This window comes from Lepidochelys kempii, chromosome 6, assembly GCF_965140265.1.
Source record: "Lepidochelys kempii isolate rLepKem1 chromosome 6, rLepKem1.hap2, whole genome shotgun sequence".
NCBI classification, from domain to species: Eukaryota; Metazoa; Chordata; order Testudines; family Cheloniidae; genus Lepidochelys; species Lepidochelys kempii.
In genome coordinates, this window is record NC_133261.1 from 119562804 (window position 1) to 119585670 (window position 22867).

At 42.1% G+C, this 22867-nt stretch overlaps 1 protein-coding gene across 1 annotated transcript in view; it reads left to right on the top strand.

The window, feature by feature from the left end:
* Positions 1 to 466: 466 nt before the first annotated feature.
* KCNH5 (potassium voltage-gated channel subfamily H member 5) overlaps positions 467 to 22867 on the top strand; it is a 230623-nt gene continuing 208222 nt past the window's right edge. Inside the window, exons 1-2 of the mRNA XM_073350736.1 lie at positions 467 to 589; positions 18361 to 18484. Of these exons, the coding sequence (XP_073206837.1) occupies positions 517 to 589; positions 18361 to 18484 (197 nt within the window). The 5' untranslated portion in view covers positions 467 to 516. The remainder of the gene's footprint in view (positions 590 to 18360; positions 18485 to 22867) is intronic.

The window sequence follows — 22867 nt, forward strand, 5'->3', positions numbered from 1 at the left end:
GGAGCGGCGCATCCCCCGCTCCGCGGCGCGCACGGGGCCGCCCCAGCTGCACGGTCCGGCGGAGCTAGGCAGGCTGCGGGGGGCTCCGAGTCCCGCTCGCTAAGCCGGGAGCGGCCGTCCAGGGGGCGGGCCGGGGGCAGCCGCAGCCGCCCTTCGGGGCCCGCGCCCCACCCGGCTCCCGGCTTGCTCCAGCGCCGCGGGGAGCGGAGCGCGCGCGCGCTGCTCCCGCCCGGCGGGCTCAGGCTCGCAGGGGGCGAGCTCGCGGGACCATGCTGCCCGGCAGCGGCGGCCCGGCAGGCGCGCAGGCGCAATCTGCCCGGAGCCTGCGGTTCCCGAGCCCGGCGTGCGGCACCGCCACAGCCTGGGCTCCCCCCGCCGCCCGAGCGCTACTACCATGAGCTGCTCCAGCCTCGCCGGAGCGACTCACCGGCACTGGGCGCGAGACACCTCCCCGGCTGCCCCCAGCCGCCACCGCCGCGCCCCTGCCGCTCCAGAGCCCGGCTCTGCAGGCGCAGGATGCCGGGCGGCAAGCGAGGGCTGGTGGCGCCGCAGAACACCTTCCTGGAGAACATCGTCCGGCGCTCCAGCGGTAAGAGCTCTCCCTGCAGGTCACCCCCTGCCCGGCCCGGGGCCGCCTAGGGACGCCCCGCCCGGCACTCGCGGGAGGGGGCCGCTGCCTGGCGGATCGGGACCGGAGCGGGGGAAAGTTAGCTGCCGCTGGGCTAGGTTATCCTCGCAACTTTATGGTGTGCTGGGTGTCGTTAGCCTGGATGCCGCCCGCTAGCCACGGGCATGCTCTTAATCTCCCCCCAGCGATGCTGCTGATCTGCTTTTAATATGTGGCTGGGGAAATAAAACTTAATACCTTTGCTTTTCAAAAAAAAAAACAAAACAAAACAAAAACCAAAACAAATCCCACAAAACCTCTGACCCCCATCAGTGCAATACTGAAGAAGCTCCCCCTGATTATTTGTATCTTCAGCAGGTGAAGGTCAGACAGAAATAAAGCCCCGATTTGTTTAGCAGCTGTCTTTCCTGTTAATTTAAGGAATTTGGTTAATTCCACGGGATGCCTGAAGTTCTTCGGGAGCTTTCGTCATCCGTCATTGGTAACTTTAGCTATCTAGCTAAAAGAGTGTCCCACGCTGACAGCGATAATAGAGATAGACACAGTTGACAAATTAGAGAAGATGCTTTCATTGTGAAATTGTTCAGCTTTCTCATCCTAGCCACCACTTTCTGTTTTGTATTTAATTAAACTGAAAAAGCCTGTGTGTGTATTTCCACTAAAATAGCAAAACATGCTGTTAATTTTCCATAAAAATGATTTCCATAGAGAACATAATTTACCTGTAGCTGTAGAAATCTGATCTATCCAGCATTTGCTGTTCTTCCTCTGGTACCTTTCCCCCCATATCTAGCTTCTTTAGTCCATGCCAACTTTATTATTTTTATTATTATTATTTGCATTTAAATACTTTGAGTTTTTATGAACTAGTTCTGAGAATAAATAATCAAAAACATATTTTGAAACTATCTTCACTATATACTTAATTCATTCTATGTCTTTAAAAATGGTTCTAATAGGCTCACTTTTTATCTTTCCATTGTTGTTCTGTGGTCTAAAGCTTGTAGAGTTTTGTAGCGCTTTAAAACTAATTTTTATTGCAACCATGCTATTAGGATTTACAGTGACTTGACTGGTGGTAATTCTGTGGCTGTGCAAACATGCCAAGTATTGTCTGCAGTTCCACACCCGCAGACTCCTCGATTATACATATAATTACAGGACTGTTGGTTTTTAAAATTCCATGGCCGTAAAATTATTCATTGCCTCTGGAATCTATTTTACCCTTGCAGTGCATTAGGAGACACAATCAAGAATATCACACATAACCACATAAAAATAATGAAATGGGTGCAGATCATCCCACCAACAAAACACAGATGACACTTTGGGTTAAACCCTGACCACCTGCTTAGTCTTCACTGAGGCAAATTTCTATTGAAGTGAGTGGGAGCTTATATGAATAAAAATGGAAAAAGGACCTCAGAATTTGCCCTATTGATACCAAATGGAGGTTTCTCTTTAGACTACAAAAGTTTAGATCAGCAACATGATGTCTAACACTGACCATTTATGTGCTGCCAATCTCTGCATTAGTCTAGTAACATGAATCAGAAAGATGGGCAGAGGGGAGGAAAGCGATTTAAAAAGTTGCAGAATGTATCGTTAGCATTAATATATTTATCTGAAATCCAGTCCCTTCCATGCCTTCAGTTGAGCTTTGCTAAGTTCATTTCATGTTTCTGCCTGAAGTGGTACGGTGTGTTGGATTTGGCACTGATGTCAGATGAAGACTCTGGAGGCTGATTCTACTCCCATTGAAGTCAGTGGGAATTTTGCCATTGCCATCAATGGGAGCAGAACTGGGACCTAGAAATTGTTGGTCAAAGAATGTTCTTCTTGGTTTTAAAATGTCAGCTTCATAATAAACCAGCAAACATTTTGATCTTTTTCTTCCTCTCGTATTGCCAATATCAAATGCTCTGCTTGGCTGCTGATTCTGTGTCAAGTTCTATAGCGGTAGGATCACGGAAAGCTGGGGTCTTTTGCAATAGTGTACTCACCAGAATTTTAAATGAAAGATTAAATAATGCAGTTGTAGATAGCATTGGATGAATTTATAATTACACTTCACAACAAGATTAAGGAGGTGTAAATAAACATTAGCATCCCATTTTAAAGATGAGTAAACTAAGGCATGGGCAGTTCAATTATTGTGCCCAAGGTTACATGGGAAATGAGTGGCAGGGCTGGCAACAGAACCCTTGATTTCTTGTTCTAATTAGGTCACATGGCTATCCTAATGAAAGTGTAATAAGGCTTTAAGGTACCAAAAAGTATAAAAGTTTAGTAGGTTTTTCTAATTGTATTTTACTTTATTTTCCATGCAATTTAAATTTGACCAAAAATGGGAACATGGGATTTGTCATATGGGATCAAACCACTGATTCCTCTAATCTGCCTCCTCTAGCGGCTGATATCTGATGCTGGAGGAATGCAACAACTCCCCATAATGCACCAAGCCAGTTGTACATTGATGGATGGGTTGGGAATGTCTTCCTAGCTCATGCAGGTAATCAGTTTTATACCCTGAAGCATGAGATTAGATTATCTTTATTTCACTTAATGACTAATGTTGTCATGGTCATAATATTATTCATGTTTTTTGGAAATCAGCAGGACTATTGGATTCCATGACATCTTTCATTAGCAGTGAGTTCTATATTGACTGGGCCAAAATGAATGGCTCTTGAGTGGGTCAAATCCTGCTCCCATAGTCTTGTCTGTAGTCAGTGTAAAGCAAGCAGGATTATACATCCTGTGAAGTAATATTGCTTTGTGTTTATTATATTTGTACTCACAGATTTCAAGTCACTCTTCACTGTCATGGAACAGGGTAAACAAAAAGGGCTTATTTTTTATTATAATCTTTAACATTTTGAATAGCTCAGCCTAGTCCCCTCTAATTTCTTTCTAGGTTAAATAATGCTATTTTTGTTTGTGATTTCTCATCACATTTTAAATCCCGTCAGACTTCTTTATGGATATATGTTTTGATTGAACACCTGAACATTTATATATAGAATTACAGTAATTTTATAAAGTTGAAATTCACACTGACTCTGCCTTTTGACAGTGGGAGTTTTGTGCACAGATTGAGTGTGGTAGATAAACCTTGGTGTTAAAAACAGTCATATGGTTGATTTTAACATGAACTGGAAACTTTCTGTTTAGGAAGCTCAAGAACCTTTCCCTTCCCCCAGTTTTGGTTACAAAATAGATTAAACTCAAGAGACATCTCATGAAAAGAGTGAAAATGCATATACAGTACAAAGAAATGTATTGGCCACTGTGTTTCTGTGATCCTATGTTGGAGTGGACTTCCAGAAACCCTTGGTTAAAATTATACCCCCCAGTTGAAAAGTATGGGAAGATTTGGGGTGACCTCCTTTAATTCTGGTGGCATTATACCCCACCTGCTCTGAGTTCTTCTAAATCAGCTTTGCCAGGAGTGACTTTTCATCCTGGAGCTTGTAGAGTACTTTTGAAGAGCCAAATATTTTGCCTTTTGGGCAGCACCAAATTGCTCCATCAGGTAGTTTGAAAAGGATTTCCCAGAGGATGGTAACTCTGGGTCTTTGTTCATCCAGCCACAGCTGATATTGCCTAAGCTAGTCACTCTGCTATACTATCAATGTACTCTGTCAGTACATTTTCCAGGAACAAAACAAAACAAAAAGCCCTTGAAGGGCCTGATCTAAAGCCCACTGAAGTCAATGGGAGTTGTTTAACTGACCTGCTTGTGCTTTGGGCCAGACCTTTTTCTTTTTCCTCCCATGTGTTGTTGCCTTCCCCCTTGCTTATGGTTATAAGAAACTTGAAGTAAATGAGCAAATGAATAGAGTCCCTAGTTCGTTACCCTTTCCCGTTGCAAGTATGCTTGCTTACCCCAGTAAATGAGGTCTCATGTAAACTGAGAGAATTCTGTGTGTATGAGAGCACTGTGTTAGAACACATCACTGATGTTTCATTTTACCTTTATTAGAATTTGAGGTTTCGAAAAGGACTTTTCTTTTTTAGGGCAAAATCTTCCTCATAGCTCATCACAGTAGTGCATACCTTTGATTTTTTTTTGATTCCCCTAGACGGGCAGAGCTTCCACTGACAGAAGCATGTGAGATGGGACCTGGATCCAGACATCCCCCAGCTTTGATTCCAGAGCTGAAGTTTGCAGCTCGGGTCCATCTCTGTAAGATACGCAGGGAAAGCCAAATGTTAAAGCTGAGCACTAAGTTGAGCTGTGTCAATAAAGAGAGGAGAAATTTGTCTTCGCTGTCCATCTTTTCCTTTTGCATAATTCATCAGTAAAGTCTGAAACCTGTGTTTAGGACACAGTCTGGTTAGCTAGACATGTACAGGTTTGTAACTGGAACTTCTCAGCAGGATGCAATAGAAAGCAAAAGTAGTTTACAGGGGAGCAAGCCCTACTTTAAAGACCAAGAGTTATAATTACCATGATTATTTATTACTTCTCTTGCATTAACATTTAGAGGCCCAATCAGGAGCACGGTTCTGTTGTGCTAGGCATCGTACAAATACATATGAATACTTGGGGAGAAAACTTGGCTCCGCTGCAGGAAGTGGGAGTTTTGCCATTGACTTCAGTGAGGCCAGTTTGGTTTCTGCCCTGAAGAACTTACAATTTAATGCCACAATCCTGCAATCAGATCCATAGGGATCTTGTTCCCTGATGAGGCTCTGTGATGTCAGTGGGGTTCCACATATGTGAAAGGAACTGCCCCTTGTAGAACCAGTTGGAAGGTCCGGGGCTAAGAAGACAAGTGACACACAAAGGGGGAGGGGAAAGGTGTACGATCATATATGTAACCTTTTATATACATTTTAAATATTGAAAATGTATATATGTAAATAAGTGTCAGCTCCCCTCTTCTGTCCCTCAAACTAGCCATCAGGAGTTGTCTGATGCCTTATAAGTCTGGCAAGGAAAAAAACTCACAATAATTAAATGGATTTTTGTTTGACCCTGATACAACTGAAGATTCTCTCCATTGTGAAAATTCTTTACAACAAGTTAGTAGAAATACTAGGGCTGAGCACCTTTCACAAGTACCTAAATTCTTAAGCACAAGGGCTATAAACCAGTGGCCAAATTAATTCTTGGTCTAACTCGTTTGGCTACATTGCAGTCAGGTCAGTGATAAACTTGGTCTAATAAGTTTATTATAATTAGTGGATCATTTAGCTTTTGAAATATCCAGATGATTACAACTGGAATTTGATTAAATTCTTGGGTTTCATTTATAAGTCTGCCTGAGGATGGATTTTGAAACTGAATTTATATAGGTTTCAGAGTAACAGCCGTGTTAGTCTGTATTCGCAAAAAGAAAAGGAGTACTTGTGGCACCTTAGAGACTAACCAATTTATCTGAGCATAAGCTTTCGTGAGCTACAGCTCACTTCATCGGATGCATACCGTGGAAACTGCAGAAGACATTATATACACACAGAGACCATGAAACAATACCTCCTCCCTGTTTCATGGTCTCTGTGTGTATATAATGTCTTCTGCAGTTTCCACGGTATGCATCCGATGAAGTGAGCTGTAGCTCACGAAAGCTCATGCTCAAATAAATTGGTTAGTCTCTAAGGTGCCACAAGTACTCCTTTTCTTTTTGTGAATTTATATAATGATTGCAGTACATTGTTGAGCAGTGCTTTCTCTCCCAGACACCCCCTTCTTGCCCAAGAGACTTCCCTTTGCTGGGCCCGATCCTGAAGCCCTAAGTGCCTGTGACTCCTGTTGAAACCAGGGGGAGTTTTATTTATAGTGTTTTTTTAAAAAATAAACTTAAAATTTGATCATGAAAAATTGATACCAATAGTTTAGAAATGTGTACGTACCATTTTGTTGGTTAAGGGAAGAGAGAGGTTTTTTTTACTGATATTTGATTGGCTGGATTACAATGAAGATATCTTTTACGTTTGTAAATACTTTTTCTTTCAAGTTAATGACAGCTGGATGCTGCTCTGGAAAAGGGATTGTTACTTCTATTCAGGGAGAACAGCATTCAGTATATGGCACAAGAGGGCGCTCTAAGTGTTGTTGCATCTACAGATGGGTGTTTAAATCTGAAAGAAAACAGTAAAATGATATTATTGGCTTTTAGAGTAAACATTTAGTTTGTTGTTGTTACTGGAAGAGCTATATAACCAGCAAGAAATGTAAGAAAGTTAATTGAATGGGAAATACATGTAGTTTGCCTACTTTATCACTGTATTACTTGGTGGCTAGCCAGCATTTAATGACTGAAACAAAGGATTTTTTAAAAATGAATAAAACAGTATTTTCTGTTTGATGGGAGTTTATAAGAGGTAATGTTGTGGGCTAATAATTCTTTCAAGTTAAATTGCATTTCAAGAAACTTGTTTTGACAAAGAAGAGTTATGTGTGGTTTTCACGTACTTGGGAGCTTTTGTGACTGACCGACAATATTTTGAAAGCTAACTGCTTTCAACAGCTATTAGGAACCAATCCTGCAGTCCTGGCTCCCAGTGGGAGGGAATCTCACTGGAGTAAAGGGGAGTTTTTCCTGAGTCAGGATGGTATGATCAGGCTCAGAGTTGGTGTGGAGCTGAGAACAGTACACGTTTGAAATTACAAGACTGATCCGATTAACTTGTGAGCAGTCCCAGTGACTTTATTAAGAGTTTTGATGGAGTCAGGACTGCAGGATTGGGCCCTAATGCCTAGTGTGCATAGCATTTAGCTTTCAAAACATTGTCAATCTTTCTCACAAATTAGAGTGTGAAAATCAGACATTGTTCTCTGTCAAAACAAATTTCTTGAACTATAAATACATTGAGGCTAGTGGGATTACTCACATGGGTAGTTACACGTGTAAGTGTTTTCAGGATTAGGTCCTATGTACAACTAAAATTATGGGCCAAGATTTTCCAAACAAGGAGTCTAAAGTTGGGATCCTAAATCCATATTTAGGATCTTGCCTGATTTTCAAGAGTGCTACACACCCAACAGCTCCCTTTGCTTTTAATGGGAGAGGCTGGATGCTCAGCACTGATGAAAAGTAGGTAGGTACCAAGAAGGCCCTGGTCCTGCAAATCTGTTCTTAACTTTATACCCATTAATAGTCTCATTTACGTTAGTAGGATGCTTATATGCATAAAATTAAACATGTTTTTGCTGAATCCGCCTTAACTATGGATCTAAGATCCTAAATTTAGGCTCCTATTTTTGAAAATCTTGGCCCTGGGATACAATATTTTGTAGCACTATAAATGGCAGAGGAGTGTTTTTTTTTTTTTTGTTTTCCTCCAGGTTTTACTCTCTCGTTAATTACCGTGTAAACACTTACCTTAGTGGTATAAGATGGTATAAAAGCTTTCCATTTCTTATATAACTTCCAAACACCTTCACTTTCAGCTTCTGCAGATTCCATAATACTTTCAGATAAGTGGCGATTAGCAGCAAATTAGTATTTATTTTTGAAATAGACATTTTCACACAAAGTGGACCAGATCCTGCTTGCCTTCCTCTTATGAGATTCCCTTTGGATGTAATGGGACTACCCAGGTAAACAAGGCAGGCTGGATTTGGTCCAATTGCAGTGCACATAATTTTAATAGAGAACTGACTCACTGGTCATTTTATGGGTAGTTTGTTGGTATCTGTGACAGGTTTGAACTAATTTAACTCTGTGGTAATTCATTTCGGCTGTGTCTACACTACAGCCTATGTCGGCAAAACTTATGTCGCTCAGGGTGTGAATATTCCACTCCCCTGAGCGACATAAGTTACACTGATGTAAGTGTTCGTGTGCACAAAGTACTCTCCTGCTGACATAATTTATCCCGCGTGCAGAGGTGGGTTTTTTTATGCTGACAGCATAGAGCATCTTCACCACACGTGCCTCTGCAGTGCTGTACGTATAGACATGTCCTTAGAAGGCATGCAGTGTAAAACTTGTGGCCATCATGCAATAAAATAGCATTGCAGACAAGCAATGGGGACAACCTGTTGTCTTTATTGATGTAAACCCCCATTGAGGTAGGTGGGAGTTTTGCCTCAGTAAAGAGTGAAGGATCAGAACATCCATGAGACTAGGCCTGTTGTATAGCAACCAGTTTAACTTTTGAATTTTTGGACAATAAGTTAAATGCAGATTATAACGTTTTTCTTTTAGTGTTTGCCTTGGAAATTGCTGACAACTGCCATGCTCATAGTTGTCCTACAAACTACAGGTACATGGTGATAAAACAGTGAAACATATATTTGTGTACCCAATTTTATCATTTTTGATGAGCAGCTTTTTGGCTTGTAGCGCAATGGTGAACCAATCGTGAGTTGCTCCTCAGTTTGCTATTGTAATATAAATATTAACAACAGTAATAGTACAAATAAATATCTGAAGCAGGAAGATGTTCTGTGATGAATCTGTCAAGCAGATCTCAAGGGCTAGGTTTGGATGAATTTGAAAAGACTGACATGATTCTACATATTTAAAAGGCACGAGAAAAAAAAACCACTTTATTAGAAAATGTAGAACGCCCTTTACAGTACAGATTAAGAATGTCATAAGGAGGTTTGTGGTATCAATGTAATGGCTCATTTACACCACCAGGCCCAAGCTTGGCCCCCTGGTTCTGCAAACTGTTCCACATGGGAAGACTGCTACACATGCACAGAGTCCCCTTGGCTTTAGTGGGGCTCTTCCCATGCAGGTCAGCTTGCAGGATCAGGATTTTCTATTGCATTCTGTATGGTTGTGTGCCGTGCTGTGAGTGTGTAGCTGGATCCATTGACTAAATTCAGTAGAATATCATTATTTGTCTGTGTCAGGGCTTGATTAGATTGGCTAAAAGGAAATCAAATATAAAGGGGGGAATCTGAAAAGTTTTTTTATTTTGTACAGTCTCATGAGTTTTCCGAGAGGAGGTAGTGAAGATTGCATGGATATGCTGATATCGGTTTAGTTATTGGGACAGTTGATTGACAGTCACGTAAGTGGTTTGGGATTCTCATAAGAGAGTTAAGAAGCAAGCCAAAGTTGAAACCAAATTCCAGGCATTTTCACACAGCCTGTCAGTTCCTGGCTGCGCTCAGTCTGGATTGGAAGTGCCGTGCTTGTAAAATTGATTTGGATAATAAATCTATTCAGATGGGAAGATGTGTTTTTTCTTTTCTTATTTTTTCCTATTTTTTATTTCTGGTTGTGTTACTGTGTCTTTGATTTTGTATATCTCCTCCTTCCAACATAGTTGTTTGGTTCCTTAAAAGATTAGTTGCATATTCTCCTGGGAGGAGATGTAAATATGAAATGATGGTTTTTACAAATTGTACTTGAGTATTTCTAAGACAAGACTAAGCAGAGATGATGGTCTTCACTTGGCTAAACACATCTCCTAGAGTGATTTAGCTGTTCTTGCTTTTCCATCATTATGTAACATGTATTTTTACACTGCTTTGGGCATTTTGTTGTTAAAAAAAAAATTACTTGAACATTGTGCTCATTTTTTAAAAACAAGGTTCCCAGGTTCAGAACAAAGCTGAACATTAGCCATTGTGAGATTGTGTAGATAATATTAAAGGTTTGGTGCTGTACTACATAGTCCCCTACCTTTTTATATGAAGGAGCTTATGTGCAAAATAGAAGCACGAGAAACTTAAAATATATTTGATTTGTACAAGAAACAGTGCTAGCAAAAGGTAGAATATTTGCTAACTGTGTTCATTCAGTAGTACAGATGCTTGCCATCTGTATTAAAGTTTGTAAATATGAGAGTAATGTTAGCTCATTAAAAGGGCTGCTGACCCTTCTGAGATGCTAGGAACTCTTTCTGAGGCAGGCATATCCAATGCCTGAGACCTGCACTCCTGTTCTCCTATAGACATCAGTGTTTTAGAAGTATCTATTAAAGGAATATATATATCCTACAGAACTTTGCTTCAGGCATTCTGCAGCACACCAACAAGATGGAGGTGGGAAAAATGCCTGGTGGACCCAGTGCCATCAGACAAGCTTAGAAATCATAAAAATTGACTTTTCTCAAAGGAGATGTAAAATGAAAGTGCATTTTAGGCACATCAATTAAATTCAAGCAAGAGGGAATACACTAATAGATATTTTAACTTAATAATTGTGGAAGTTTTAAAGTTAGCTGCATGTGAATCTTTTCAAATAATGATTTATTGCCAGTTAGCTAGTTGGGAAATTCTCGGCTCCTACATTCCTATGTTGGATTAGAGTCTATCACATCTAGTATCTGGTGGTCAGCAATGGCCAATATTGAATGGTCCCGATGTAAGTGCTCCCCACTTCTCTACCTCCTCCGTAATGTGCCTGGGAAGTTGTGCATTGCTGTACGTGGAAGGAAAATATATTCTTTTCTGAGCTATACCATGCAGCACTTAGTTTACATGAGTGTAAATTACCCATATTTAATCCAGGATTTATTTACTTGTACCCTCCTACCATCCAGAACTTCTGAACTCTTTTATAGCTCATAAAATAATTCAGTTCTTTTAAAAGCTAGTGTGTACTGGACAGCTTGCCTCTCCTGTGGCAATTAATTCCATAGGCTGACTACATGCTGTGGTCCTGATCCTACTGTCTTAGCTCATCTGAGTAACCTCATGCTGTGCAAGGAATTGTTTTATTAGTTTGTACAGGAAAGTTATAGGGTTAAATTTTGGTTTTAAATTTTTTTAGGTAAATATAACCTGTGTAAAATATTAGTACCAAATACAGAGGTAGATGTAAGTGTTTCTGTATTTTTTTTCCCCTTTATTGTAGGGCTCTTGTCGTTCTAATTATATATGTATATATTAGTTTACCGCATGTGCTAATTTTATTGATTCATCTAATTAAAACCAACACTAAGAAACACTAAAATTAAAATTTCCCAAACTCTACAAAACTAAAATAAATATAAATTCATCTAAGAACACAGTTTGTACCAAGTGGGGATTGAATGCCCCACTAAACTTCTGGTACATAGGTGTGTGTGTGTGTACAGTCATAATCTTTTAATCGCTGGACTCTCAGTCCATTGGAGTTGACACGGGCGCACTGGCAGAAAGAGGAAAACTGCCTAAGGAGGTAACCAGAATACTGCCTCACTCTGCTTATCGAAGTAGTCTGAAGTTTTATCACTACCCAAATGTTAGCAGAGGCAAAAAATGCCTTCTTTCATTGCCAGCGTCCTGGGAAATGCTTCTTGGACAATGTTCTAGCCACAGTGCTCAATGGCCCTTGGCTATATGGAACAACCTGTCAGAGGAGAATAGAATGAACCCAAAGTTGACTCAGATTTGAACGTGAAGCACAACACAGTACTAGTTTTGACCAAAGCTGTCCTGCAAGTGCTGACCATTCCTTAGGTAGGTAGGTTGTATAATTTTGTAACTAGGCCAAATAGGCAGTGGCTGAGTAGCCACTGGGCTGACGAGGCCCGGGCCCTGCGGCCCCAGCCAACTGGGGGGCCCTGGAATAAATCTGCCGCCAGATGCTGTAAGCCCAGAGCCCTGGCTGCCAGGTGGGTGGGACTGGGGAAGCCCCCACATCCTGACCCTGCTCCACTGCAGCAGCGCCAGGCGGGGGAAGCCCTCGTGCCCTGACCCCCTTCCCCAGCAGCAGCACTGGGCAGATAGGTCAGGGGAAGCCCCCCTCCAATGGCCCCCGACCACAGAAGAAGCCACGGGATGGGGAAGCCACAGCGCCTTCCCTCCCCACCTGTCCCTGGCTAGGGTGACCAGATGTCCCAATTTTAAAGGGACAGTCCCAATTTTGGGCTCTTTTTCTTAAATAGGCTCCTATTACCCCCTACCCCCGTCCCAATTTTCACACTTGCTGTCTGGTCACCCTATCCCTGGCAGACGCCACAGGGTAGCAGGGGAAGCTCCCGCGCCCGACCCCACTCTCCAGCAGAAGCGCCAGGCGGGAAAGGCGGGACAAGCCCCAGTACCCTGGCCCTGATCTCCTGCAGAAATGCGGGCATTGGTGGGTGAAGACCCAGCACTCAGACCCCTGCGGTGGACCCCGTGGTGCAGGGACAGAGCTTCTCCTGTCTTGGGGCTGCAGTGGGGATGGTGGAGAAAGGAGCAAAAGGGGTTGCGGGGCTGCAGTGGGGGGGTGGAACGCGGAGGACCCTGGGTGGAACAGGGATGGGCCCTGCCTGCAGGGAAGGGGCAGAAAGGGGTGGGGCTGCAGGCGGAAAGAGTGGAACAGGGTCGGCTGCAGGTGGAAGGGATGGGGAGGGGCCCCCCACTTGCTCTGGTCCAGGGTCCCAGGAAACCTTAATCTGCCTCAGCAAATAGGTAACTTTCGTCCCAGACTCGCCGTTAGGACCAAACCTTGCTCATAGTCATTGCAGAAACCTAAATGTTCGCCCACAATTAGATATCTCAGACAATGTGATCCAAAGCTGTCACATCTCAAACCAGGCAAAACCCCCATAAACTGCTATACTGTACCCTCTGTTAAGTTATGTCTATTGTTACCAAGAGGTTAGATTTCAAAAAAATAAAAGGGGGTGCAAAAATTCAAAACATTGCATAGTATACTAGCAGTTAAAACAGAGGGTTAAGAGCAAGGACTCCTGGGTGCAATCTCTGCCAGAGTTTTGGGGTGCGACCTTGTGCAGGTCACTCAAACCAGTGCATAATTTATTAATACTCCTCTCTGCATAAAGTGGAGGTGTATTATATTTCTATGTCCTGAGTACTTCATCTCTTGATACTAGAAGACATGTCAGTGCCCTTTTCCTGCTGTTTGCAGGAAGATTCATTTAATTTACAGATGCTTGGAGCGGGTCCTATCTTTGTATTCAGAACTGTTGAAAGACCTTTGCACAGGCCCCTATGGTATTTTTAGAATGTGTGTGAAGAAAAAAATTATATGGGACAGGTTAGTCGATGATTGGCGTTGTTTCCAGCACTGACTAGGGGCAGCTAACCCTGCTTTATGTGTAGAAGCTCTGGTGTTTAGCAAAAAACTGTTTAGAGTTTTATTCTGGCAAAATCGCAGTGGTAATGTAAAAATTGTCAAACACAGCTTTGATGGAGAAAACAACTCTATCAGCAATCAAATGGGGGGAAAAAGACAGGTTGGTGTTATACACATGCATTAATGTGGTTATGATATAAGAAGACTCAGGATGTCATTACTAAATCAGCATTTTTCAGATTGCATTTATAAACTTTTATACACTGATCCCCTGGTATATCTATGGGCTCTTTCCTTTGTCAAAGTTTTAAAGAGAAGAAGCTAAATACACAAAGCAAGAGACTTGTATATTTGTTTGTCTTTGGCGTGATGCTTGTTACAATGATCATTGTACTAAATTTAGCCTCTTGCTAAATATTTGCATTTTTTGTTTAATTTTTGTGTTTTTCATGAAAAATCAATAAAGCAAAAACAAAACAATAACCCAAAGTCAGTGCTGCTTTCCTATCTCCCATGAGTTTGGTCAGGCTTTGTTAATTAATGCTTTTCGAGCACTATGCAATCCTGATATGTAAGCCGCTATAAAAGTGCAAAAATATAATATCAGGCATGCCATATGTCTGCTCTTGGCTGTGACGTGCCTCTTACACTGTGTACATTGTGTTCTGAAACAGTTACATAACAGGAATATAGGATCAAGATTATCTCTGTCACAAATGATAAGACTACATATCTATGTAATCTTTTTATTGGTTTATGAATCTCAGGTCCTCCGGGGTGTGTCACATATCCACATGATATCCCTGAATGATTTTGTGTTTGGATATCTGATTCTACTGAAAGATGTATACAATAGAAATGTCAGCCAGTCAGTTCACTTCTGGTGAATGGAGGACTCTCCTGTTTTCATATAAGGTGTTTCTTACTTCTAAGTGTCTAGAACATCTGAGGGAAGATAGTTATAGAAAATGAGTATACTGAGTGTGTGCAAAATCAATCCTGTTTTTGATTCAACACTCATGTAATACTTGTAGATTCACACAGTCTCTCCCAAGTAGGATTTTCCTCTCATGGGAACGTTAAAGTCCTGCACCAACTCTGAACTGTGCACATCTTCCAGCCCACTTGAGAGGAGTTAATTGGGGTGAATGTTGTAAAGACTATTCAGTAGTTCTAATCGGGGAGAGGGGGTTGGCTGATATGCAGATGCACTGGATAAAATTAAAAACTGTCGTATGGGAACAGTCGTGTTCAGAATTGGAAACAACGGGGGGTGTTACTAATGGATAAGGTTCCATTAGTGCTGCAGTAGGGCTGCCAAAATAAAACAGTGGTGCGGAAAAGAACTCTGGTCACGTCTCCAAAGTATGAACATCTCTTTTACAGTCACTCATCACGGTCCTGGGATGTTGTTTTTTTGTGCTTCCCATGCAGTTCTTTAATCCCTTTTTACAGCCTCAGCAATTACTGATGCACACACTTGTTACACCCACCTAAATGTCCTGGGTTCAAAAGTTGAACTCGCATCCAGACATTACTGGACTAGTGTTCTGCTTAGACACACTCTCTCTCTCAGAGAAGAAAGTCCAATTAGAAAGTAGTGGGGAAATGGTGCAGAGAGGGTAACAAACAGGGATACACTGTGTAGAAAGTAGAGGGAAGAGGAAAAAAATACCTAGAGTATCAGTACAGTGGGTGAAATCTTAGCTCTCTTGAAGTCAATGGCAAAGCTTCCATTGTCATCTGATATTATGTATTTATTTATTTGTATTGTGGTATACGTAGAAGCTCCAATCATGGACCTGGGTCACTTGCTTCCCTTTAGGTAGAAAAACAAGCTTAAAAAATATCTGTGGGTGAACTCAGACTAATTATACGACTCTAAAAAGGTTGAAGTTCACGAAATCCAAACCTCTACCCTTACATCTTTCTGTCTTTATTAGATTTTCACAAGGAAAAATATTTATCTTCAGATGTTTTTTTCCCCCTAAATTCAAGTTTGTAAAGTATGTGAGAGAGATGTATGTAGAAACTCAAAAATTTTGCAATATACTTCCATGTTCAATAGAATAGTATTTGAATTATATACTCTACATTCAAGCCTCTAAACCATAGGAAAGAGTTCAGTGTAGAACCTATAAAAATACAAATTATCGCTCTGATATGAAAGTAAGGTAAATAGATCAAATAAACAAAAGCAGTAGGCATAATTATCCTTTCACTATTATAATGATAGCTGCTAAAAATTCTCCTCTAGACCTTTTTTGGACAATATTTGTGCTGAGAGGAAGATACCTGTATCATCACTGAGTTTGTACATTAGAGACTTTTAATGGCTACATTTCATTAGCTTTTTTGCACCACTCCAGTGGTGAAAGTTACTGGATAGCTCCATAGCTACAGTAAAAACACATTTACACAATGCTCAAAGATGACCCTGGATCATAAATGGAGAACCTCTGTTTTAGGCTATAGGGAGAACATTGTTACAGGAACAATATTAGAAATGTTTGCATTGCTGATGAGCATATAACACTCAGTACAGCTGAAGAAAATGGATACTTCCTGCTTCAGAAACACCTTGCTAGAAGGAGCTTTGGAGGAACAACGTTCCAAACTGGTTATTTTAGGACTAGCTCCTAATATGTTTGTGCCAATCCATCTGTATGAGCTGTAGGCGCTGACTAAAAGAACAGGTGATTGAAGCGATATTTAAACATGCGGTCAGCTTCCTGAAAGTACTCCCGGCAAATATTAGCATATTTACAGGAACTGATATAGGCTGATAGAATTAACGAGAGCCAGCACCTCCTGTTATGTCGTAAAATAGACATTTCCAGTCTATATCTACAATGCTGTTTTCTTTTCTCATCTCAGCCTTGAATTTTTTACTTTTCTTGCTTCCCATCACTATATTAGAGTTCCATTCATCTTCTCTATTATCTGCCATTAATTATAGGCGTGATATCATAGAATCATAGAATATCAGGGTTGGAAGGGATCTCAGGAGGTCATCTAGTCCAACCCCCTGCTCAAAGCAGGACCAATTCCCAATTAAATCATCCCAGCCAGGGCTTTGTCAAGCCTGACCTTAAAAACTTCTAAGGAAGGAGATTCTACCACTTCCCTAGGTAACGCATTCCAGTGTTTCACCACCCTCCTAGTGAAAAAGTTTTTCCTAATATCCAACCTAAACCTCCCCCACTGCAACTTGAGACCATTACTCCTTGTCCTGTCCTCTTCTACCACTGAGAATAGTCTAGAACCATCCTCTCTGGAACCACCTCTCAGGTAGTTGAAAGCAGCTATCAAATCCCCCCTCATTCTTCTCTTCTGCAGACTAAACAATCCCAGTTCCCTCAGCCGCTCCTCATAAGTCATGTGTTCCAGACCCCTCATCATTTTTGTTGCCCTTCTCTGGACTCTCTCCAATTTATCCACATCCTTCTTGTAGTGTGGGGCCCAAAACTGGACACAGTACTCCAGATGAGGCCTCACCAATGTCGAATAGAGGGGGACGATCACGTCCCTCAATCTGCTCACTATGCCCCTACTTATACATCCCAAAATGCCATTGGCCTTCTTGGCAACAAGGGCACACTGCTGACTCATATCCAGCTTCTCGTCCACTGTCACCCCTAGGTCCTTTTCCGCAGAACTGCTGCCTAGTCATTCAGTCCCTAGTCTGTAGCTGTGCATTGGGTTCTTCCGTCCTAAGTGCAGGACCCTGCACTTATCCTTATTGAACCTCATCAGATTTCTTTTGGCCCAATCCTCCAATTTGTCTAGGTCCCTCTGTATCCTATCCCTGCCCTCCAGCGTATCTACCACTCCTCCCAGTTTAGTATCATCCGCAGACTTGCTGAGGGTGCAATCCACACCATCCTCCAGATCATTTATGAAGATATTGAACAAAACTGGCCCCAGGACCGACCCCTGGGGCACTCCACTTGACACCAGCTGCCAACTAGACATGGAGCCATTGATCACTACCTGTTGAGCCCGACAATCTAGCCAACTTTCTACCCACCTTATAGTGCATTCATCCAGCCCATAGTTCTTTAACTTGCTGACAAGAATACTGTGGGAGACCGTGTCAAAAGCTTTGCTAAAGTCAAGCAACAATACATCCACTGCTTTCCCTTCATCCACAGAACCAGTAATCTCATCATAGAAGGCAATTAGATTAGTGAGGCATGACCTTCCTTTGGTGAACCCATGCTGACTGTTCCTGATCACTTTCCTCTCATGTAAGCACATATAGCACAGTGCATAGCTGTGCAAATTTCTCTCTGTGTGTTGGTGGCCATCCTCCACCCCAGAGGTGGCTGCCTCTGAATAGTTGTGTGAAAGACTTTGGGAACTGTGAAAAGTCCAGTATTTTATTTGTCTTATTATGTAACATGCCTGTCATCAGTGCTAGGCACACTGACCATTTAACACATAAATAAACAATTTATAATGTAGTTTAGGGTTGATATCAAGGCACAATATCCTGATCAGATGTTGATAATAGGTGATTCTTAAACAATTCATACAGTAAATTCTAAGAGCTGTACTTGTTTTAGTACTTTTAGGTGAAAGAAGCTTCAAACCATTTTAGAAACAAATCCTGTCCAATCAAATGTAACTTTTCATTTTATCATGCCATATCCTTTCTTTAGATTCTTTAATTGGTTATCTGTTAAACTCCTATCCGATTGATATTATCAATATGAATAACTGTCTGCAATTGGTTTATAACACAAGGATTATTTAAACTTACATGGTGGTTAACTACAAATCTTCCTCTCTTTTTTTTCTTTTTAGAATCAAGTTTTTTACTGGGAAATGCCCAGATTGTGGACTGGCCTGTAGTTTATAGTAATGACGGTTTTTGTAAACTCTCTGGATATCATCGAGCTGACGTCATGCAGAAGAGTAGCACTTGCAGGTATGTAACCTCTGTATATTTACAAATTATTTATGTTGAGTGAAAATTAGGACTCTGCTAAAATGTTTAAATGATCTTGAAAGCCTTAATTTAAAAATGATCTGTTAAAAGTTTGTAATTTTACAAACAAACTATTTAAGGTACCAATGCAGTCAATAGAATTTATAACTCTAAAGGTTGGATCCTACACAGTGCTGAGCACCTTGTCTCTGATACAGCAAAGCACTTAAACATGTGGTTAACTGTATGCATGAGTAGTTCCACTGAAGTCAATAGATCCACTGAAGTCAATGGAACTAATCCAGTGCTTTAAGTTTAGTACACGCTTAGGTGCTTTTGCTGTATCAGGGCCAGACTGCTCAGCATGTTGTAGGATTGAGCCATAAATGAAATGATTCTGATGATAATATAGATTTGTTTTTAGTTTATAAAATTTACCAATGAATATATTTTCTGCCATCCATATTCTGAAAACAAGCTAGTTCTTCCTTTTAATTAGCTGCCAGGTCCTGAGTTGTGGGATTTGTGACTTGCCTTGTAATGGCTGTTGATGGTATAAACATTCTGAGCAGTGCAGGAATGAAGAAAAATCTTCAGTGGAAAAGGAAAATTTTAGAAACTCTGGGCTAGGTTCTCCTTTGCCTTGGATTGCACCTGATTTACACCAGTATTAGCAAGGTTACAATTGGGCACTGTAATGAATTTGAAAGAGAGGTGCAGACATGGTAGGATATTTAAAAATTTGGTTTCAGTCCACACAAGTGGAAGATTTTTTACTAGTTTCACTCTAATTGACTCGCAAGAGGCCTACCCCCATGAGCACACTGAGGTGGAAACTGCACTCTCTGTCACCATCGGGGCAGCTATCCCTCAGAGCAGGTGGATGTACTGTCACCCCTTGTCTGGTGGTCTGTCAGGAGAGGACAATTTTAATTTATGGCTGGGCATCCATCCTAGCCTCCTCAACTGAGTGCCTGGGAGATGTTCTGGGAGATCACTGAATCCCTGGGAGATGCTTTCTTTGGCCTGGGTTAACCAACTCCAAGGTTCATAGAGAATATGCATCAAGAATCCTGGCAGAGCGGCTGCTACCCGGGGCCCACACCTGGTTACACTGCTGGTAACTGAAGCAACGCAGGGAGCAAATCTGACTCTATATATGCAGCACGTTAACTACCATTCCATTTTCACCAAGAGGCAACAAGCACATTGCTAATGGGAAAACATAATGACTTATGAGGAGAGGCTGAGGGAACTGGGATTGTTTAGTCTGCAGAAGAGAAGAACGAGGGGGGATTTGATAGCTGCTTTCAACTACCTGAAAGGGGGTTCCAAAGAGGATGGATCTAGACTGCTCTCAGGGGTAGCTGATGACAGAACAAGGAGTAATGGTCTCAAGTTGCAGTGGGGGAGGTTTAGGTTGGATATTAGGAAAAACTTTTTCACTGGCAGGGTGGTGAAGCACTGGAATGTGTTACCTAGGGAGATCATAGAATCATAGAATATCACGGTTGGAAGGGACCTCAGGAGGTCATCAAGTCCAACCCCCTGCTCAAAGCAGGACCGATCCCCAACTAAATCATCCCAGCCAGGGCTTTGTCAAGCCTGACCTTAAAAACTTCTAAGGAAGGAGATTCCACCACCAAAGCCCTGGCTGGGATGATTTAGTTGGGGATCGGTCCTGCTTTGAGCGGGGGGTGGGACTAGATGACCTCCTGAGGTCCCTTCCAACCCTGATATTCTGTGATTCTATGGAAACATAGCCTGCTCTGCTTTTCTCTATGGAGGAGGAGGAGGGGAACCTTTGGAATCCAAGATTCCTGAAAGTATGCAGGCTTCCTATAGCAGACAATGATATAGGAACAAGATTGCGATGTCACTGTACAATATTGAACACAGGCAATAGCAACCAAGTTTACAAACTCATGGGGGCTAATGGAGACAACCTCATCACAGCCATCCCAGATGCACTGATAGAATTGCCCTGTTGCACTCCCGTGATCGCATCTACAGTTTCTTTGTACCAAAACACATCAATAGCAGCTACTTGCTGCCAGCCGAGCCTCTTTAGCACGGCTCTGAATTAAAACAATAACAAGTATGTCAAGGTTCCTCCCCCACTCTGAACTCTAGGGTACAGATGTGGGGACCTGCATGAAAACCTCCTCAGCTTACTTTTACCAGCTTAGGTTAAAACTTCCCCACGGTACAAATTAATTTTATCCTTTGTCCTTGGAATATCCACTGCCACCACCAAACTCTAACTGGGTTTACTGGGAAATGTAGTTTGGACACGTCTTTCCCCCCAAAATTCTCCCAACCCTTGCACCCCACTTCCTGGGAAAGGTTTGGTAAAAATCCTCACCAATTTGCATAGGGGACCACAGACCCAAACCCTTGGATCTGAGAACAATGAAAAAGCATTCAGTTTTCTTACAAGAAGACTTTTAATAGAAATAGAAGTAAATAGAAGTAAAGAAATCCCCTCTGTAAAATCAGGATGGTAGATACCTTACATGGTAATTAGATTCAAAACATAGAGACTCCCTCTAGGCAAAACCTTAAGTTACAAAAAAGACACACAGACAGAAATAGTCATTGTATTCAGCACAGTTCTTTTCTCAGCCATTTAAAGAAATCATAATCTAACACATACCTAGCTAGCTTACTTACTAAAAGTTCTAAGACTCCATTCCTGTTCTATCCCCGGCAAAAGCAGCATACCGACAGACACAGACCCGTTGTTTCTCTCCCTCCCCCCAGCTTTTGAAAGTATCTTGTCTCCTCATTGGTCATTTTGGTCAGGTGCCAGCGAGGTTACCTTTAGCTTCTTAACCCTTTACAGGTGAGAGGATTTTTCCTCTGACCAGGTGGGATTTTAAAGGGGTTTACCCTTCCCTTTATATTTATGACAAAATACAGAACAGAAATACAGGAAAATTTTGGTTAAACACCTTTGAAAAATGAGGACTTATGAGTTCTCCTATTAAAAATACCCCCTCAATCATACTTCAGATAGTGAAGGTGCCAAAAGGTTTGTTGCCTAGCAGTGTTTTTGTGCATGTTTATGTGCTATGGGTATTACATATGGAGAGGAGCCTCCCCTGCAACTCCATAGTGCTGGCTCCTGTCCTACGGGGCTGGGCCCGGCTCCCTGCTCCAGGTGTTGTGACCTGGCTCACGGGCTTGCAGCACCACTCAGTTTGGACTGGTGGTCCCTCCATTGCGGAGGGGTGGCTGGGCCAAACCTGAATGGTGCTGCAATCCCACGCATCAGTGTTTCTTGCGCCCTCCTTTCCCCCAGGTGGCCCTGCTCCCAGCTGCAGCGTGGACATACCCTTTGAAGTAAAGTCAATGGAGCTGTGCCCATTCATACCAGCCTCTTTTTGAAAACCTCCAGTGAAGACGCATAGGCAATCTGTTCCATTGTTCTACTGTTCTTACAGTTAGGAACTTTTTCCTGAGATTTAATCTAAATCTGCTATGCTGTAGTTTGAACCCTTGTCTCAGAGGGCAGGACAAATGAGAGGACAACTTTTCTCCCATCTTTTTTTATGGCAGCCTTTCAAGTATCTGAAGACCACTATCATGTCCCCCCCGCCCCATCTCGTCTTTTCCAAACTAAACATACCCAGTTCCCTCAGCCTTTGCTCACATGCCTTGCATTCCATCCCTTTGATCATCTTTGTCTCTCGCATCTGGATCCTTTCCAGTTTCTCTACATCCTTTCTATACAGCAGTGACCAAAATTGGATGCAGTCCTCCAGCTGAGGCCTAACCAGCGCTGAATAGAATGGTACTATCACTTCCCATGACTTGCCTGCGATGCTTCTGTTAATGCAACCTAAAATTGCATTCATGCTCCGCCCCCCCCCCCCCAACAGCATTGCATTGCTGACTCATGTTGAGGTTGTGCTCCACCACAACACCCAGATCCTTCTCAGCAGTGCTGTTGCCAAGCCCGTTATCCCCCATTCTGTATTTGGGCATTTAGTTTGTTTTCCCTAAGTGTAGCACCTTGCATTTGTTTGCTGAATGTCATTTTGTGGTCTCTAGCCCGGCTCGTCTATTTCTCAAGATCCCTCTGAATGTTAGCTCTATCCTCCAAAGTATTGGCAACCCCTACTAGCTTTGTGTCATCTGCAAACTTGATCAGCCTGCTCTCCATACCTCCATCCAGGTCATTAATAAAGGTGTTAAACAACACCAGACCCAGAACAGATCCCTGTGGAACCCCCCAATTATGTATCCACTTAATGGTAGTTCTGTCCACATTTGTCCAGCTTACTTATCAGAATGTCATGTGGGACTGTGTCAAAAGCCTGGCTGAAGTCCAGGTATATTATGTCTATCATATTCCCTCTATCCACCAAACCAGTTACC